At 41.1% G+C, this 16,144-nt stretch overlaps 3 protein-coding genes across 3 annotated transcripts in view; all 3 read right to left on the bottom strand.

Annotated features, from left to right (window-relative positions):
• LOC148902527 (histone-lysine N-methyltransferase, H3 lysine-36 specific-like) overlaps positions 1-5,478 on the bottom strand; it is a 41,695-nt gene extending 36,217 nt beyond the window's left edge. Inside the window, 2 exon segments of the mRNA XM_088991146.1 lie at positions 1,531-2,285; positions 4,834-5,478. Coding sequence (XP_088847272.1) covers positions 1,531-2,268 — 738 coding nt within the window. The 5' untranslated portion in view covers positions 2,269-2,285; positions 4,834-5,478.
• A 1,399-nt stretch (positions 5,479-6,877) lies between these two features.
• On the bottom strand, positions 6,878-8,498 carry LOC148902526 (uncharacterized). Its single transcript, XM_089018610.1, has 2 exons — positions 8,307-8,498; positions 6,878-8,093 (listed from the first exon to the last, which is right to left on the bottom strand). Exon 2 carries the CDS (start codon positions 8,088-8,090, stop codon positions 7,419-7,421), a length of 672 nt encoding a protein of 223 aa, XP_088874736.1. The 5' UTR covers positions 8,091-8,093; positions 8,307-8,498; the 3' UTR covers positions 6,878-7,418.
• A 2,173-nt stretch (positions 8,499-10,671) lies between these two features.
• On the bottom strand, positions 10,672-16,077 carry atp5po (ATP synthase peripheral stalk subunit OSCP). Its single transcript, XM_088991142.1, has 7 exons — positions 15,980-16,077; positions 15,652-15,702; positions 14,299-14,409; positions 13,121-13,250; positions 11,952-12,064; positions 11,759-11,845; positions 10,672-10,926 (listed from the first exon to the last, which is right to left on the bottom strand). Exons 1-7 carry the CDS (start codon positions 16,052-16,054, stop codon positions 10,816-10,818), a joined length of 678 nt encoding a protein of 225 aa, XP_088847268.1. The 5' UTR covers positions 16,055-16,077; the 3' UTR covers positions 10,672-10,815.
• Between the last annotated feature and the right edge of the window lie 67 nt (positions 16,078-16,144).

Below are 16,144 nucleotides of genomic sequence, written 5' to 3'. Positions count from 1 at the left end.
ATAGAGGACAAAAACAAGCCGGCTGCCATTTTCTTGTTAGGAGAACGGGCTCGTTCGCGAACTCATTGTGGCAGCTCTGTGTGTATCCCGAAAAATAGTGTGTATGCCAAGGTAAAATTTTCATAAATTTAACGTTCGTAAACCGAAAACTTCATCAGCCAAGGGGTTCGTAAACCGAGCTATCACTGTAGTAAGAACTCCATTTGCAGAAACTGCAAATCCAAGTACCCAATTTAAATTTCAAGCACTCATCCAGTCTGTTTGTCTACATTTAAAGCGACATATCGGCTGTGGCTGTGTCTACACTGACAACATGAAACGACGAGCCTATGGGAAACAGCCAAATTGCACGTTACAATAGATGCCACCAGCATCAAACAGTGGGTGGGGATCACAGGGAGGTAAATAGTACGACAGAAGTAATACAAACACTAAGCTCAGTGTTTGAAATGGTGTCTGCTGAAGATTTCGAAATCTTCATTTGGTTTGGAAATGTCTGAATTTCGGTTCATTTGGCAATTTGCATACTCGGCACGGTAGCCAATCAGAAGCCTGCTTCGTGCTTCTGGACTTTCCCGAGCGTTATAAGGGTCGTGCATTTGCATATCATTTTCCAAAGAAGATGCACAGAACCATAGCACATATATTATACATAAAATAAGGTATATTTTGTGTAGTTTTAAGGCTTATTTAGTTAAAAACTATATTTTATGGAAACCTGGGAACGGCTTATTCTCATTTTAATGGTTTCCTATGGGAAATTAATTTTTGGGATACACATTTTTCGCCTTACACACTCTGTCTGGGAACCAATTAAGTTCGTAAGCCAAGGTATCACTGTATTATGAGTTTCAGACACTGTCATTCACCAAACCCTTCTTTCAATGACTGTGCCCACTAACTGCAGACTAGACCGAGGGGTGGACCTCTGCGGCGGAGAATCCACCGAACACCGACCCTCTAGGGTTTGATCCAACCCAGTTTAAGAACCACTGACTTAGAGAAAAGTTCGGACCTATGCGGAAGAGGATCTACCGAACACCTGAGACCGACACACTGAACCTCTAGGGTTCGATCCAACTAAGTTTAAGAACCACTGACTTAGAGAAAGGTTTGGACCTCTGCGGAAGAGGATCCACCAAACCCCTGAGACCAACGAACCAAATCCCTAGGGTTGGATCCAACCCAGTTTAAGAACAACTGACTTAGAGAAAAGTTCGGACCTATGCGGAAGAGGATCTACCGAACACCTGAGACCGACACACTGAACCTCTAGGGTTCGATCCATCTAAGTTTAAGAACCACTGACTTAGAGAAAGGTTTGGACCTCTGCGGAAGAGGATCCACCAAACCCCTGAGACCAACTAACCAAACCCCTAGGGTTCGATCCAACCCACTTTAAGAACCACTGACTTAGACAAAAGTGTGGACCTCTGCGGAAGAGGATCCGCCCTAAGAACCACTGACTTAGACAAAGATTTGGCTTTTCGGAGGTGCCAAACAAAGAATCCGGAAATGTTTGCAACTCACATCAGACATGGTCCCAGATGGTGAAGTAAAACCACGATCAGTCGAGCCATGTTCCTCATCACTTTCCGATTCCTCGTCTATGCTCCAGCCATCTCTCATGGGGACATCTGGCAACGCACCAGTCAGACTAGGCTCCATTTCCGATATCGTTTTTGACATCAGGTTAAAAACAGTCGGTTTGAATGTCCTTTTGTCCGAGGTCGACATATTTGAGGTTTGACAGTCTGGAACGACGTGCTCCCAAGTGTGTTGATAAGAGTCGAAGACCTCATTCCGTTTGACCTGATCAGGTTGCTGCTGCTTCGTATCACTGTGGTCAAACAATGTGGTGCCAAAATGGAGGTTTGAATTAGGAGAACAACACTCGAGACTATCCGGACTGTGAGGTAGGAAGCCGTTTCTGCTGAAGGGTGGTAGTGGTTCAAATGAGGTGTTGTCGTTGTATGGAGAGGGAGGCAGAAATACCGACGTTGGCTCAAATGAACCGTTGTCATCATGCCGGACTGGGTGTAAGTAATTCCTAGCATGATGGTCAACCTTCTTGACCGCAAGGTTAAAGTCAGGAAGCATCTTCAGGGGGTTGTAACCGTTGGGTGGTGATGGCTGCTCCGATCCGAGTTTCGGTATCCCGCAATGCTTTCTGTAGGAGGTGCCCACAAAACCATTGCGGGGCCTTGAATCCGGTTGGCTGCTGGAACCAAAGGCCGAACGGAAAGCCGGGTTGTATGACTGACTCATGTTGCCTTGGCTCGCCCCTGTCAACGGGAGAAAAGCAGAGGATCGTTTTGGTTTTTATTCTCACTGAAAGTCTTGAAATCGTGTAAATGTCATTGAAAGTCAAACGAGAGTGAGTTTTCTAACTTTTGTTTTTGTACTTCTTTGGTGTATGTGTACAATGAAGACAATGGGTCCGTCCCGGTCTGTTGACACCATGTTGTTCACTTCAGCTACCTAGCTAGCTATCTAGCTGGCTATCTAGATACCCATCTAGCTATCTATCTGTCTACCTACCTAGCTGTCTAGCTGGCTACCTACATAGCTATCTAGCTGGCTAAGTAGCTAGCTTTCTAGCTGGCTACCTAGCTAGCTATCTGGCTACCTAGCTACCCAGCTAGCTATCTGGCTACCTAGCTACCCAGCTAGCTATCTGGCTACCTAGCTAGCTATCTGGCTACCTAGCTACCTAGCTAGCTATCTGGCTACCTATCTGTCTACCTACCTACATAGCTATCTAGCTGGCTACCTACATTGCTATCTAGCTGGCTACCTACATTGCTATCTAGCTGGCCACCTCTCTAGCTATCTAGCTGGCTACCTACATTGCTATCTAGCCAGCTAAGTAGCTAGCTATCTAGCTGGCTACCTAGCTAGCTATCTGGCTACCTAGCTACCCAGCTAGCTATCTGGCTACCTAGCTAGCTATCTGGCTACCTAGCTAGCTATCTGGCTAGCTATCTGGCTACCTAGCTAGCTATCTGGCTACCTAGCTAGCTATCTGGCTACCTAGCTAGCTATCTGGCTACCTATCTGTCTACCTACCTACATAGCTATCTGGCTGGCGACCTACATTGCTATCTAGCTGGCCACCTCTCTAGCTATCTAGCTGGCCACCTCTCTAGCTATCTAGCTGGCTACCTATCTCGCTGGCTACCTATCGAGCTAGCTACCTACCTAGCTGGCTAGTTGGATACCTACATAGCTATCTAGCTGGTTACCTAACTAGCTGGCTACCTATCTAGCTATATAGTTGGCTACCTATCGAGCTATCTAGCTGGCTACCTATCTAGCTGGCCACCTCTCTAGCTATCTAGCTGGCTACCTATCTAGCTGGCCACCTCTCTAGCTATCTAGCTGGCTACCTATCTCGCTGGCTACCTATCGAGCTAGCTACCTACCTAGCTGGCTAGTTGGATACCTACATAGCTATCTAGCTGGTTACCTAACTAGCTGGCTACCTATCTAGCTATATAGTTGGCTACCTATCGAGCTATCTAGCTGGCTACCTATCTAGCTATCTAGCTAGCTACCTACGTAGCTATCTTTGGGGAGAATACATTGCTGCAGTGAGGGACTCAGTAGAACGCATCTTTTTGGGTCACCCTCCCGAAAGATGAGTGTGTAAAAGTGATTGCCAACTTTGTCAGACGAGTACAGGTATGCTTTCAACGAAATGGTGGACATCTTGGGAAAGCCATAAATTGAGTAAAAATAGACAGAAGTAGCCAAAACTCTGGTGAATCGTCTTCCATAAACTGAATAATGTGTGGTTGTAATTTGAAATAAAGAGCTTTTTAATCAAAGCTGCAATTGACACTTTCATGGGTACACATCTTTTTGGGTCACCCTGTATGTTACACGCCAGAGGACTTACTAAAATATGAACTGGCAGGCACTCAAAGGACAACCGACACCATTTTTTTGTTTCCTAACTGACATCAGAAAAACGTTTATAGCATCTAAAATACCCAAAACACGCAGGCTGATATTTTTAGTCAAATGAAAAACACTAATCAAAATGACTTAGTGTCCCAAAAGTGCCACAAAATGCACTCGGAAATGGCGAGAGTCAGAAAGTCCCGCCCTCTTGTCTGTGACGTCACACCACAAAATGCTTTGTTCCAGAATCAAAACAATGGCTTCAGATTCGGAGAAGATGCTTTCTTGTTACTCATTCAGTTATGAATATGAATCAAATAGTTCTAAAGAGGAAAACATAAATGTTTGCAATCGATTAAAGAAGTCCTTCCGTATAGATTCGAGCCGTCTGGACTCCAATGTAGCGTTCCTAATGTGACATCACTTCAGGAATCGTCATCAACTCAAAAACTTCCTGAATATTCAGCGTGAGTGAGTCTTAAAAGGTAAAATATAGCTATATGCCGTGGAATCTTTGTAAAATGCAGTCAGTAGAAGTCATTTGAAGTCATTTTACAAATTATGGACGCAACTTGTCCGGAGGTGTCGGTTGTCCTTCCAAGTGTTTTTACCCATTCCAAATTTTGAGTCATCACTGTATAGTTCACCCATAAAAGGCAGGTCGCATGAAAATCAAACTTGTGCGTGACACATTTCATTCATAAATGTCCACCATAAATAATAAAGCTAGTTGGGCGGACTGCAAAAGGCCAACCAACTACTATGGCGGAGGAGTCAAACGAAGGGTGGTTGTGCAAGGAAGGAGGGTGGTGACATCGAACCAGCAGATAAACGCATTCATGGGAAGACAATCTACAAACACCTCATAAAAAAAATCAAACACGCGTGGAAAGGGATGTGGGGGTGTGTGGGGAGAGAAAAACTCACCATGTGCTAGTCGGTCACTATGAAACCAACAACGGCTGCGTGATTGTGAGGCACAAAGCAAAGTGTTCGTGAGCAGATGTGCACAATCCCCAACAGCGGTCCTCGAATAGGCCGTTGGTTGGCAAGGCGTTCATTCTTTACACTCTCCTCGAACTGCTACTGGAGAAACACAAAAGTAGTACTTTTAAGAAACACACAAAATGAGCTCCATAACCACCAGCTCGTATAGCCTCTGGCACTCCTTGCTAGCTTATTGACTACATGATCCGCCACTGGTTGGCCTCCGGTTTTGGTGTTAAAAACAAGCCGCGAGAGCGAGCTTGTTGTCGGGTGAGCTGCAGCCAATCGGCACCGCTACCCAACCCCCCCCGTAAAGTCAGTCTGCTTCAAGCACAGGCCGTGACATCTAAGCCTTCACGTGCGCGCGCACTAAGATTGGCTGTTAGGGTACAAAAACAACGTCTGATTCAATAAACTAAATGAATCGTGGATGGTCATTTTAACTCAACAATATGGTATTGAACACAAGGACAGTGTTGCCATACTAACAACGGCGGCCATGTTGTTTTCTCAACCACGACGGGAAGAGGAACGAGGCCGCTTACGCGCTTAGGCTAAAAAAACGCGACAAAGAAAATGTCGGCAAACACTCACACAATCTAACCGATAAAGATGTTCGCCTTGTTGTTTGTCTTCATTTGTAAGAACAGGCCCGCGGGCGCCGCTCCTAACAGTGCAAAGGGAGTGCGACGGGGGGCCCCACAAGACGAGACGAAGACAACACGACGCGTGTACTGTACTTACCTCCAGTATCACATTTGAGGTTTTACACCCAAACGAGGCCTAATTTAGTCAAGTTTAAGTAAAAGAATCACCTAGTAACATTTTACTCTCCTCTCCAGAGACAGTTTGGAACACTTCATGTCATCCATTTTTTAATTTCACTTTCAAAACAAGCTAACCCCATCGTGTAAACTATATTAAATCATCGTAAATGCATCGCTAATTATTTCAACACTTCTTATTTTCCTTTCGGGTTTTTCGTCGAATCTGTGTAAATGATTATAAACGTATCGCTAATTATTACAACACAATGTTAACATATGTCCTATTTTACAAGTTAATTTGTATTTGAACACGGGAGGTCCTCTGGTGTACGCAGACGGAATCGCAACCTTCTATTTAACCACACGTAAAACCGTAAGCAAAGCATTTTTATTTGGGTTATTGTTTGTCAACAAAGTGCAACAACATGCCGTGGATATGTAAGTAATATGGTTACAAAACATAGTGAAAAGTATGTGACGGGTGTGTGTGTAACACCCTCACGAAAACCCACACACACATACGATAACAATGGTGTGCCCGGCAACTACATTGTATTAAAAAGCAAGCAGCCTCCAGTCGCTTTATCCAGTAATTCCCATCCTGTGTGTTATGAGAATCAGGAGTGACACAGGAAAGCATTTAAAATGTACATGATTGGTCCAAAAATGATATTTTTAACTATCAACTATCTATGGCAGCAACATATTGACAAGCAGAGCAATTCAATACTCTTTGACGAGACGGCGAGAAGGCACATGATTACCTACAAATACCCTTTAGTGCCATTTTTGTTTGGTGTTTTTAAGCCTTGGCTAAATAAAGGTTGGGAACACTGTACATGCATTATAAACAACCACTCATTTGACGCCAATGAGGTTAAAAATCTTAAGATGCTTTGAAAGGCGAGTAAAAGAAGCTATTTTCATAAAACAGCAAAACCCTTCACTAAATCGCCATGGTGCGGTGAGGTGCAATTTGGATCGTTCCTACAACGGATTTCTTAGGCAACATAGGCTTAGTTATGCTGATGAGGTGATACCAGACGCAAATGGGGCAATCGGGCCAGTCGTAGACCTCATACTCAGTCAGGACAATAGAAGTAATCAGGGAGTAGTCCTCTGCTCCCCCCCCCCCAAGCTGAGAGCAAGGACCAATCATAGCCACATCTGGACAGTAGGGATATATATATATATATATATATATATATATATATATATATATATAGTGCCGAAACTACCAGCAAAAAAAAGACATTAGTTCGCTGACGAAGCCCCTTGGATAAGAAGCGAAACGTCCGACACCTTCAAATTTGTACAGATGACGGCTGAAGCAACCTTTTCATCGATGGACCACTCCTGTACGACGACATAGCTTACTTACACAGACGAATTATAAACAAGAGCGTTAAAAGTTGTAGCAAATATTTTGGTATTTACAAGAAAACAAGCATGGATGTTGTTGTTTTTTTTTAAGTGAATAACATATTTTACAACACTTCAAATGGTGGTGATATGACTGTTTGTTTAGCACAAAATACCTACGTTAAAAAAAACTGTACAAGATACACATCCGATGTGTACACGGAGGCATCACAAAATGACAAAATACTTTTTTTACCACTAACATAACATGCAAAACATTGGCAAAAGCGATTTTTTTTAGGGACAAATATAAGACTATACATTGAAATAGAGTAAGGAAGTTAAGAACAAATGCTTGGCTAAATATCTTTTTTTTTTGGGTGTGTGTGTGTGATGTTATGAACTATTTTCATTGACTTTAACATGAGCCTCGCACAAGTTTCTCTTCTCGATCATCGCATAGGCAAGCAGTGGAAGATCACATCCAGGAAAGTCCAATTTGGTCGGACTAAAATCAAGTTTCTTGGGAGTATCATCGCCATTTTCCTGCTCCTTGAGCCTCGCCGGACTTTTAACGCTACCGGGAGGCCTCCCGGGGCTCACCTTATAACCAGCCGCTTTGGTTGTACCGGGAGGTCGCCCCGGGCTGGTTTTAAAACCAGCAGCTCTCGTAGTCCCGGGTGGACGTCCAGTACTTGTGCGGTAACCAGCTAACTTGGTCGTTCCCAATGGTCTCCCTCTCTTCCCGGATTTCGGTTTGCTTGGATTCTTTTTAGCGCTAACGGGTCCGGCGACGTCCCCGCTATTGACTGTTAGCGGTTGAAGTTGAAACGAATTGGGTGTCTCTTGCGCCGGACCCGCCATTACTTTGTGCATATTGGGCGGCAATGGTGCCAAGCCTGCGAATGACAGGTGCAAACCAGAGTTTGAAGGAGAGCAGGGGTAGAACTTGTTAGATTGGAGGGTGCATAGATCAAATCGGCTTGCCGGGTGGCAATCTTCTACAGGTGCACTCAGACAGAAGTCATTGTTGTTGCTGCTGCTGCTACAGGTCACTTGATGCATCATTTTCTGTTGAGAGTGTGGAAGGGGGTGGGGGGGTAGGCCAAAATAACACGGCAACTGATGTTATACACTTAATAATACAAACCCGTGGCATTACAATGATTTTTAACGCTACACAAAAAGCGTTATTGTCCACTAGGCAAGGAAATGAGGCATATACACGTCATTTTCTAAAGGAAACATTCGCGTACGTTAAAAAGGAAGGGGGGGTTCACATACCTCAGTCTTGGGATAACACACGGTGAAATGTTAATATGGTGTTTTTAACGCTCATGCCGACGATTTACGCCCCAGGTGTCTGCAAGTAAAAGCGAGCAATGGATTCATGTTTGTTTTATAATCCTTCAGACGGTAGTCGAAAAAAGGCAGGAAGCCATTTTCGTCTGGAAAAAAAAAAATCGTGTAGCAAGATGGAATCACTGCGCATGCGCTGGCGTCACGGTGTCGTATTTCCGGGAGGAAAAATGTCACCCGAGTAAAAGGTGACCAATAAAATGGAGAAAAGTAATTATAAAAGGATAATTACTATTTATTTTTTTCCATCATTATTGTGTTTTTTTTCTTGTTTTTATTTCATTATTTATTTTTTTTGTTTCTCATACGGCACAGTGAACAGGACATTGCAAATGTCCCCATTGTGGGACGAATAAAGGTTTTCTATTTCTGATAAATCTGAAGTGCTTAACATGATTTTTGTAGGCAAAAGCAACAATGGCGAGTATTTTCACTATTGTACTAAAATGCGAACACTTTCATTAATCTAAACCGAAAAATGAAACGTATACGTTTACCAAACAATGATAGCACTCGCTAACAACTGTTGTGTTGGTAGGCTTTTTGCCTACCGGAAGTTAGCGGCCGATCACGTGATCATAACAAATGACGACACGCAGGCTTCTCCGATAAAACGCGGAAAAGTAATTGTAAAAGTATAATTACTATTATTATTTATTCTTATTTTTAGTTCATTATTTATTTAGTATTTTTTTCTTTCTCATATGGTACAGTGAACAAGACATTGCATAAGCAGAAGTGCAAGAAATGTAAAACGTTTTATTGAGATGGTTTTGTTTTGATGTCTGGAACAGATGATGCTCAATGTGACCATGTTTTCCCTTTTTTAACTGTTCTAAAACATTTTTAAAAAATAAAAAAAATGGGGAAAAGGCATAATATTTTGCAAACATTTTGTTTGTTTTGTTAAATTATATAAATACAGGATTTCGGTAAACGTGTTTCAACAATCCATACCACGGTATAACGACTTTAGAGGGTTCAAAACTGAACGAGTTAAATAATAATAATAATAATACATTGTACTTCTAAGCGCCTTTCAAAACTATGGGAAATTAGGGTACCGAAAACACAACCCCCTAATCATATTTTCAAAATAAAAGACAAGAAAGACTGCTATACTACTACTAATACTACGACTACCACTACTACTACTAATAATAATATTAATAATAAACCATTGTATTTGTAAGCGCCTTTCAAAACTCTCAACGTCACTTTACAGTCACATGATCAGTTTTTCTGTGGGTGAGCAGCGGAAGCCACATGCGCTAGCGTTCACTCAACCCGGAATAACTCAAATATATAGAAAGTTACCTAGCTAGCTAATATATAGCTAATGGTGACCCAATATAGTGTAGTTAGCCAGACTGGCTATCTAGCTAGCTTGCCAGACAGCGAGCGAGATAGCCGGCAAGATAACCAATAGATAGAAAATAGATATCTATTAGCTAGCTAGTTAGATAGCTAATAGATAGCAAATATATAGCTCGCTATCAAACAAACAAACATAGCATGACAGCAAAGAAACAGCAAAGGCAGAGACGACATTATAGTACTGTACATATAAAGTTAGCTAGACAACTATCTATTAGTTAGCTAGCTAGTTAGATAACCAATAGATAGAAATTAGATATCTATTAGCTAGCTAGATAGTTAATAGATAGCAAATATATAGCTCGCTATCTAGCTGGGTACATACTGTAGTTAGCTATCTAGCTGGCTACCTAGCTAGCTATCTAACCAGCTAGCTAGCTAGCTAATAGATAACTACTAGATGTCTATTTGCTATCTATGAGTTATCTAACTAACAAACCGCGTTTTCTAGCTAGGCATCTAGCTGGTTTCATAGTTAGCTATCTAGCTAGCTAGATAGCTAACTATGCTTTAGATGCTATGCTTATGCTATCGATGCTTTCCTCTTCAGAACTATTTGAATCATATTCATAACTGGATGAGTAACAACAAAGAATCATCTCTGAATCTGAACTCTCTGAAGCCATTGTTTTGATTCTGGAGCAAGTCAGTTTGTGAAGGAGTATCCTGACGTGACATCACGAACAAGAGGGCGGGACTTTCTGAATCTGCCCAGATCCAAGCTCAATTTGTGGCAGTTTTTGGACATTTTCAAGTCATTTTATTGGTGTTTTTTTTTGCATTTGACTAAAAATATCAGCCGGCGTGTTTTGGGTATTTTAGAGGCGATAAAACATTTTTCTGATGTCAGTTAGGAAACCAAAAAAAAAATGGTGTCGGTTGTCCTTTAAAATTAACAAAACAAATACAGGTGTAGGTATATTATTCAGGTTTTATTAACATCCAAATGATTTTAATTCTAGACACTGGAGATCTGTAGCAATTGACATTTATCAGTATGCGTCCACTTGATGGTCATGTTCTAAAACAGATGCAAGATGAAGTCGACGGACGGGATTTAGGATTCTCTCATGAGCTTGGTCAGTTTCTGAATCTTTGTCTTTGTGGACATGTCGGCGTATTTGTCTCCAATGCTGACGATCATCCCACCCAGGATTGAAGGATCGGACTGGAAAGAGGAAGATATTGAAAAGTGGGTGTTTATTAACGCAGGCTTGAAGATTTCGAAAATTCACTGTAACCATTTTTCCGTTTTATTGGACTTATCCAATGTGAAACTCATGGCATCTAATTTTCGGTTCCGTAAATATTCATCATGGGAATCATTTTGTCTATTTTGACTGATATCGACAATCAGGAATTCTGATACAGTGATACCTCGGTTTACGAACCCATTGGCTTACGAACTTTTCGGTGAACGAACGTTTTATTTCTTTTTTTTTCATTTATCATACATAAAATAAGGTATATTATGTGTATTTTTACGCCTTACAAAATTAGAAAGTAGAAAATTATGTTTTATGGGGACCTGGGAACGAATTATTCTCATTTTAATGGTTTCCTATGGGAAATTATTTTTTGGGATACACACTTTATCTCGGAACCAATTAAGTTCATAAGCCAAGGTATCACTGTACGATGCGAGATGTTCTAGACAGGCAACCATTTGCAAAATTGCTAACAGTCGAGCTAGCTATCAAGCTACCTACAGAGCTATCTATTTTCTATCTGTGAGTTATCTATTCTATTAGCTAGCTATTAGCTAGCTATTAGCGGTCTAGCTGGCTGGCTAGCTATCTAGCTAGCTATCTATTAACGGTCTGGCTGGTTGGCTAGCTATCTAGCTAACGATGTATTAGCTATCTATTAGCTAGCTAGCTTTCACCACCACCAGACGTCACTGGTTCAATCATTTTGAATCAACAAGCAATTTCAGTGTCAGGGGTGTGAACAGACAAGATGCTGGCAAAGAAAGGTATATTATCAACTCAAAATTGTACCTTTGTTTCCAGCTTGATAGTTTCACCCTTCTGAAGAAATCCATTCAGTGCAACTTTCAACTCAGCGAGATTAGCTTGATCCAAAGGCTGCAAATGAATGAATAAATATATCATGATTGAGTGCATGCAGGGACGTTATGACCGTAAATGATCACAGAAAACATATATATCATTAATAATTTGTGTAACCTACCTGAGCGGTGGTTACAGAGCAGATCACCTCTCCACGGTGCGCACTCATCATCTTGCCAAAGGCAGCGATGACATCACCAGTTAGAGTCAGGCGACCATTGTCAGACAGAACGCCTCGACAAACAAAAAATACATCCATTCTTAGACTAAGCTAGAATGAAAAACCAAGTTCTGCATGCTACACAATGTAAGTATACGGTGATACAGTCATACCTTGGCTTACAAACTTAATTGGTTCCCAGACAGAGTGTGTGAAGCGAAAAGTGCGTATCCCAAAAATTAATTTCCCATAGGAAACCATTAAAATGAGTATAATCCGTTCCCAGGTCCTCATAAAACATAATTTTCTACTTTCTAAGCCTCAAAACTACGCAAAATATACCTTATTTTATGTATAATAAATGCACTATGGTATTATAATTAAATAAATAAACTGTACCATATAATAAAGTCATTTTATTTATCTTTGTGATGGTCGTTGATGGCTTGATGGAATGGAGTGGCCGGTTTCCTCAGCATTAAACACTTGATGAGGAACGTAGCCTTTCACCATCTTGAGGAATGATCCCTTGTAGGTGCTTTCTCTGCCATAATTTTACCTAGTTCCTCATCAATTGTGTTCTGTTTAGCTGGTTTGATAGCTTTTTGCATCAAGTGTACAGATGGCTTGTGCGGGATGTTTGTGGAGCCTGATTGATGGGATATTTTAACCTTGCAGTCTACGCTCTGCCTTTGAACTATCAAAGTTGAAACGAGTTCAAACGTCACTCCTTTCTATCCATTTTATCACTCTCTCTCTGTCGTCGGCCTGTCTCTTTAATGTTGAAACCACCTCCCCTCACTGCTGCGTTCTTGACCAATCACGTGGCTTTAACCGATGGCTGGGGGTGGGGAATAGAGGACCAAAACAAGCCGGCTGCCATTTACTTGTTAGAACAGCCTCGTTCGCGATCGACACATCACTCATTGTGGCGCTCCGTGTGTATCGCAAAAAAAAGTTTGTATGCCAAGGTAAAATTTTCATACATTTAACTTTCGTAAACCAAAAAGTTCGTAAGGCAAAGTGTTCGTAAGCCGAGGTAACACTGTACTGTATTTCTCACCAGCAGTTGTTGAACATTTCAAAAAAAAATGATACTATTCAAAAATAACCATCAAGCGATAACTCACTGATGAGGTTCATCGTGATGGGGGAGACTTTTGCCTTTGCAAGAGCATCATTAAAGGTCTTCTGTTTGAGGCTGCGCTTCACGTGAGGGTTCATAACAATACTAGACATTTTGGGGTCCTTGATCAAAGCCTGTGGGTAAAAGCAGTATTTGAGAAGAGTAAAGAAAGTTTGCAGTCTTTCAAACCTGATCATAATCATAATACATTACATTTTAAAGGACAACCGACATCACTTTTTTGTTTCCTAAGTGACATCAGAAAAAACGTTTTATAGCATCTAAAAGACCAAAAACACGCAGTATGATATTTTTAGTCAAATGCAAAACGCCAATAAAAATGACGTCAGGTGTCCAAAATCTGCAAAAAAAAAAAAAAGAACCCGGAAGTGGCCAGTTTCAGAAGGTCTTGCCTTGCTGGAGAATCCAAACAATGTCTTCAGATTCTGAGAAGATGCTTTCTTGTTCCTCATCCAGTTATGAATATGATTTAAATAGTTCTGAAGAGGAAAGCATACATGTTCTTTCGATTAAAGAATTTATTCCGTGCCATTTTGAGGCAACATTGGGGGGAAATGTAGCACCAAACAGAGGCAGAAAATGGCGACACAGCGCCGTACAAGGAATTAATCAGCCCGTTTCTGCAGGCTGATAAATTTCTTACATGGAACTTGGTCGCCCTCTTCTGGCTCTTTTAGGTGCAACATGACGTTTTCATACCAAACAAGTACAGCAAAATATATTGACGTGATGGAAGGACTGCTACAATGTGTCTTTTTTTCGGTCAGGGGCGTTCCTTTAGTGACGTGACGTACGGACTCGTCACCAACTCAAAAACAAGACTTCAGGAATATTCAGCGCGAGTCTTAAAACGTAAAATATAGCTATATGCGGTGGAATCTTTGTCAAATACGCTCAGCAGAAAGTCATTTGAAGCCATTTTACAAATTATGGACACAACTTGTCCGGAGACGTCGGTTGTCCTTTAAGCACCTTTCAAAGCTCTCAAGGAAACTTTACAGTCACAGACAAGCATAGGTACTAAAATAAATAAAATACAATCACAAATAGAATACAATAAATTAAATACCATTATAAATAGAAACAAGACAGAGAGAGCTACATAGAAAATGCAATTTTAAATAGGTGGCTTTTGACAAGAGATATCACCAATTTACTTACATTGACTTTAGCCAGCTCCTGTTCGACTTGGTCCAGTTTTTTCTGCTTACTGGCAGCTGAGAAAAGAGCAGTGGCATAGCGACCTTCCACGCCGTAAACCTGGATTGGTGGCTAAATGCAAATTAAAAGATTGAGATTAAAAACCCAGATTTAAAATTCGGTCGTGTGTAGTTATCCATGTCACATTTTACATTCATATATATGGGGTACGTTACAGTGACCTATCTTCCGTCTCGGCCTCTGACCATCTGAAACGTTTACTATCTATTTGCTGTCTATTTATTAGCTATCTAGCCAGATAGCTATCTATTTGCTGTCTATTAGCTAGCTATCCAGCTGCCTGTCTTGTTAGCTGTCTATTCACTATCTAGCTCGATAGCTATCTATTAACTAGCTATTAGTAGGTACGCTACAGTGACCTATATTCCACCGAACTTTTTTCGTACATTGAGTTGCCTCAATGAGTTATGTGTCGTTCGCGAATGAGCCCTTCTTCTAACAACAAAATGGCAGCCGACTGTTTTTGTCCTCTATTCCGCGCCCCCAGTCTTTGGTTAAAGCCACGTGATTGGTCAAGAACGCAGCAGTGGGGGGCGGGGGGTTTAAACATTAAAGAGACAGGTAGACGACAGTGAGAGAGTTTCAATTTTGATAGTTCGAAGGCAGAGTGTAGACTGCAAGGTTAAAATATCCCATCAACCACCGACAAGGGATTGTTTCTCAAGATGGTGAAAGAAGAAGGCTACGTTCCTCATCAAGTGTTTAATGCTGATGAAACCGGCCACTCCATTCCATCAACGACCATCACAAAGGTAAATAAAACCACTTTATTACACAGTACAGTTTATTTCTTTAATTAAAATACCATATCACATTTATTTGACATGAAATAAGGTATATTTTGTGTGGTTTTAATGCTTAGAAAATAGAAAATTGTTTTATGGGGACATGGGAACTGATTATTCTCATTTTAATGGTTTCCTATGGGAAATTAAGTTTTGGGATACACACTTTTACCCTTTCACACTCTGTCTAGGAACCAATTAAGTTCGTAAGCCAAGGTATCACTGTATTTTGAATCTTTTCTGTTCTGTGCCAAAAACTAAGAAAGTTAAGACAGTCTAAACTGTAATAAAGAACTCGATCACAGATTTTCATTTTTTTAACTGTGTAATTACAGGCATACAATCCCCTCATTTTTCAAAAATTAAAAATTGCATTATTTTCTTATTATTTGTCACAGAACAATAATCTATACATCATTTGAAAACTATTTAAACGCACTTTAATATGGCGTTAGAAAATGTGTTATGAATTACTGAAAACATTTGTCACATCCATATATATTTATACCTTGACCAGTTTGGCTGCAGGCCTAATAGCCGACGTGCTTAACTGGCGGGCCTGCAAAAAAAAGGAGCAAAATTATAAGATTAACGTTATCAAGAATGTGATCGTATGAACATCAACACACACAAAACTGTGCCTAGCAGCTAACGGGTAGGCTAGCACGTTAGCAGTCATTCAAGTGCAAAGGCGCGTTTAATTATTATCGGCATTTATAATCAACAGCGGGACCCTGGCAAGTTTATAAAACATTAGAAAGACTTTTAAACATACGAATATCGCGATGGAACGCTCGTTAAATGAATAACATGTTCAAAATGATTCGACGTCTTACCTGTTGTCCTAGCATGCGTGCTGCCATTTTCTCCTCCAGCTGTCCAGACTGGAAGCATTGATTGCGCATGCGCATTGAAGAGTAGCGTTCGTGTATCGATGGGGTTTGTAGTCCTTTAAACTGGAGCGTCGACCGATGCCATTCGAGAAGTGCCAGATCACCATA

The sequence above is a fragment of the Hippocampus bargibanti genome, linkage group LG02, assembly GCF_051943395.1.
Source record: "Hippocampus bargibanti isolate YZ-2025 linkage group LG02, ASM5194339v1, whole genome shotgun sequence".
In the NCBI taxonomy this organism is placed as follows: Eukaryota; Metazoa; Chordata; class Actinopteri; order Syngnathiformes; family Syngnathidae; genus Hippocampus; species Hippocampus bargibanti.
The sequence above is the reverse complement of the archived record's forward strand: the minus strand, read 5'-3'. Positions and strand labels throughout refer to the sequence as shown.

Bases quoted from the DNA above. Each gene is read 5' to 3' on its own strand.
- LOC148902526 (XM_089018610.1), bottom strand. From the start codon at position 8,090: ATGATGCATCAAGTGACCTGTAGCAGCAGCAGCAACAACAATGACTTC.
- atp5po (XM_088991142.1), bottom strand. From the start codon at position 16,054: ATGCGCATGCGCAATCAATGCTTCCAGTCTGGACAGCTGGAGGAGAAA. The intron at 13,251-14,298 runs GTAAGTAAATTG...TTTTACCCACAG, and splicing joins AGGAGCTGGCTAAAGTCAAT to GCTTTGATCAAGGACCCCAA. The intron at 12,065-13,120 runs GTGAGTTATCGC...TTGTTTGTCGAG, and splicing joins CATCACGATGAACCTCATCA to GCGTTCTGTCTGACAATGGT.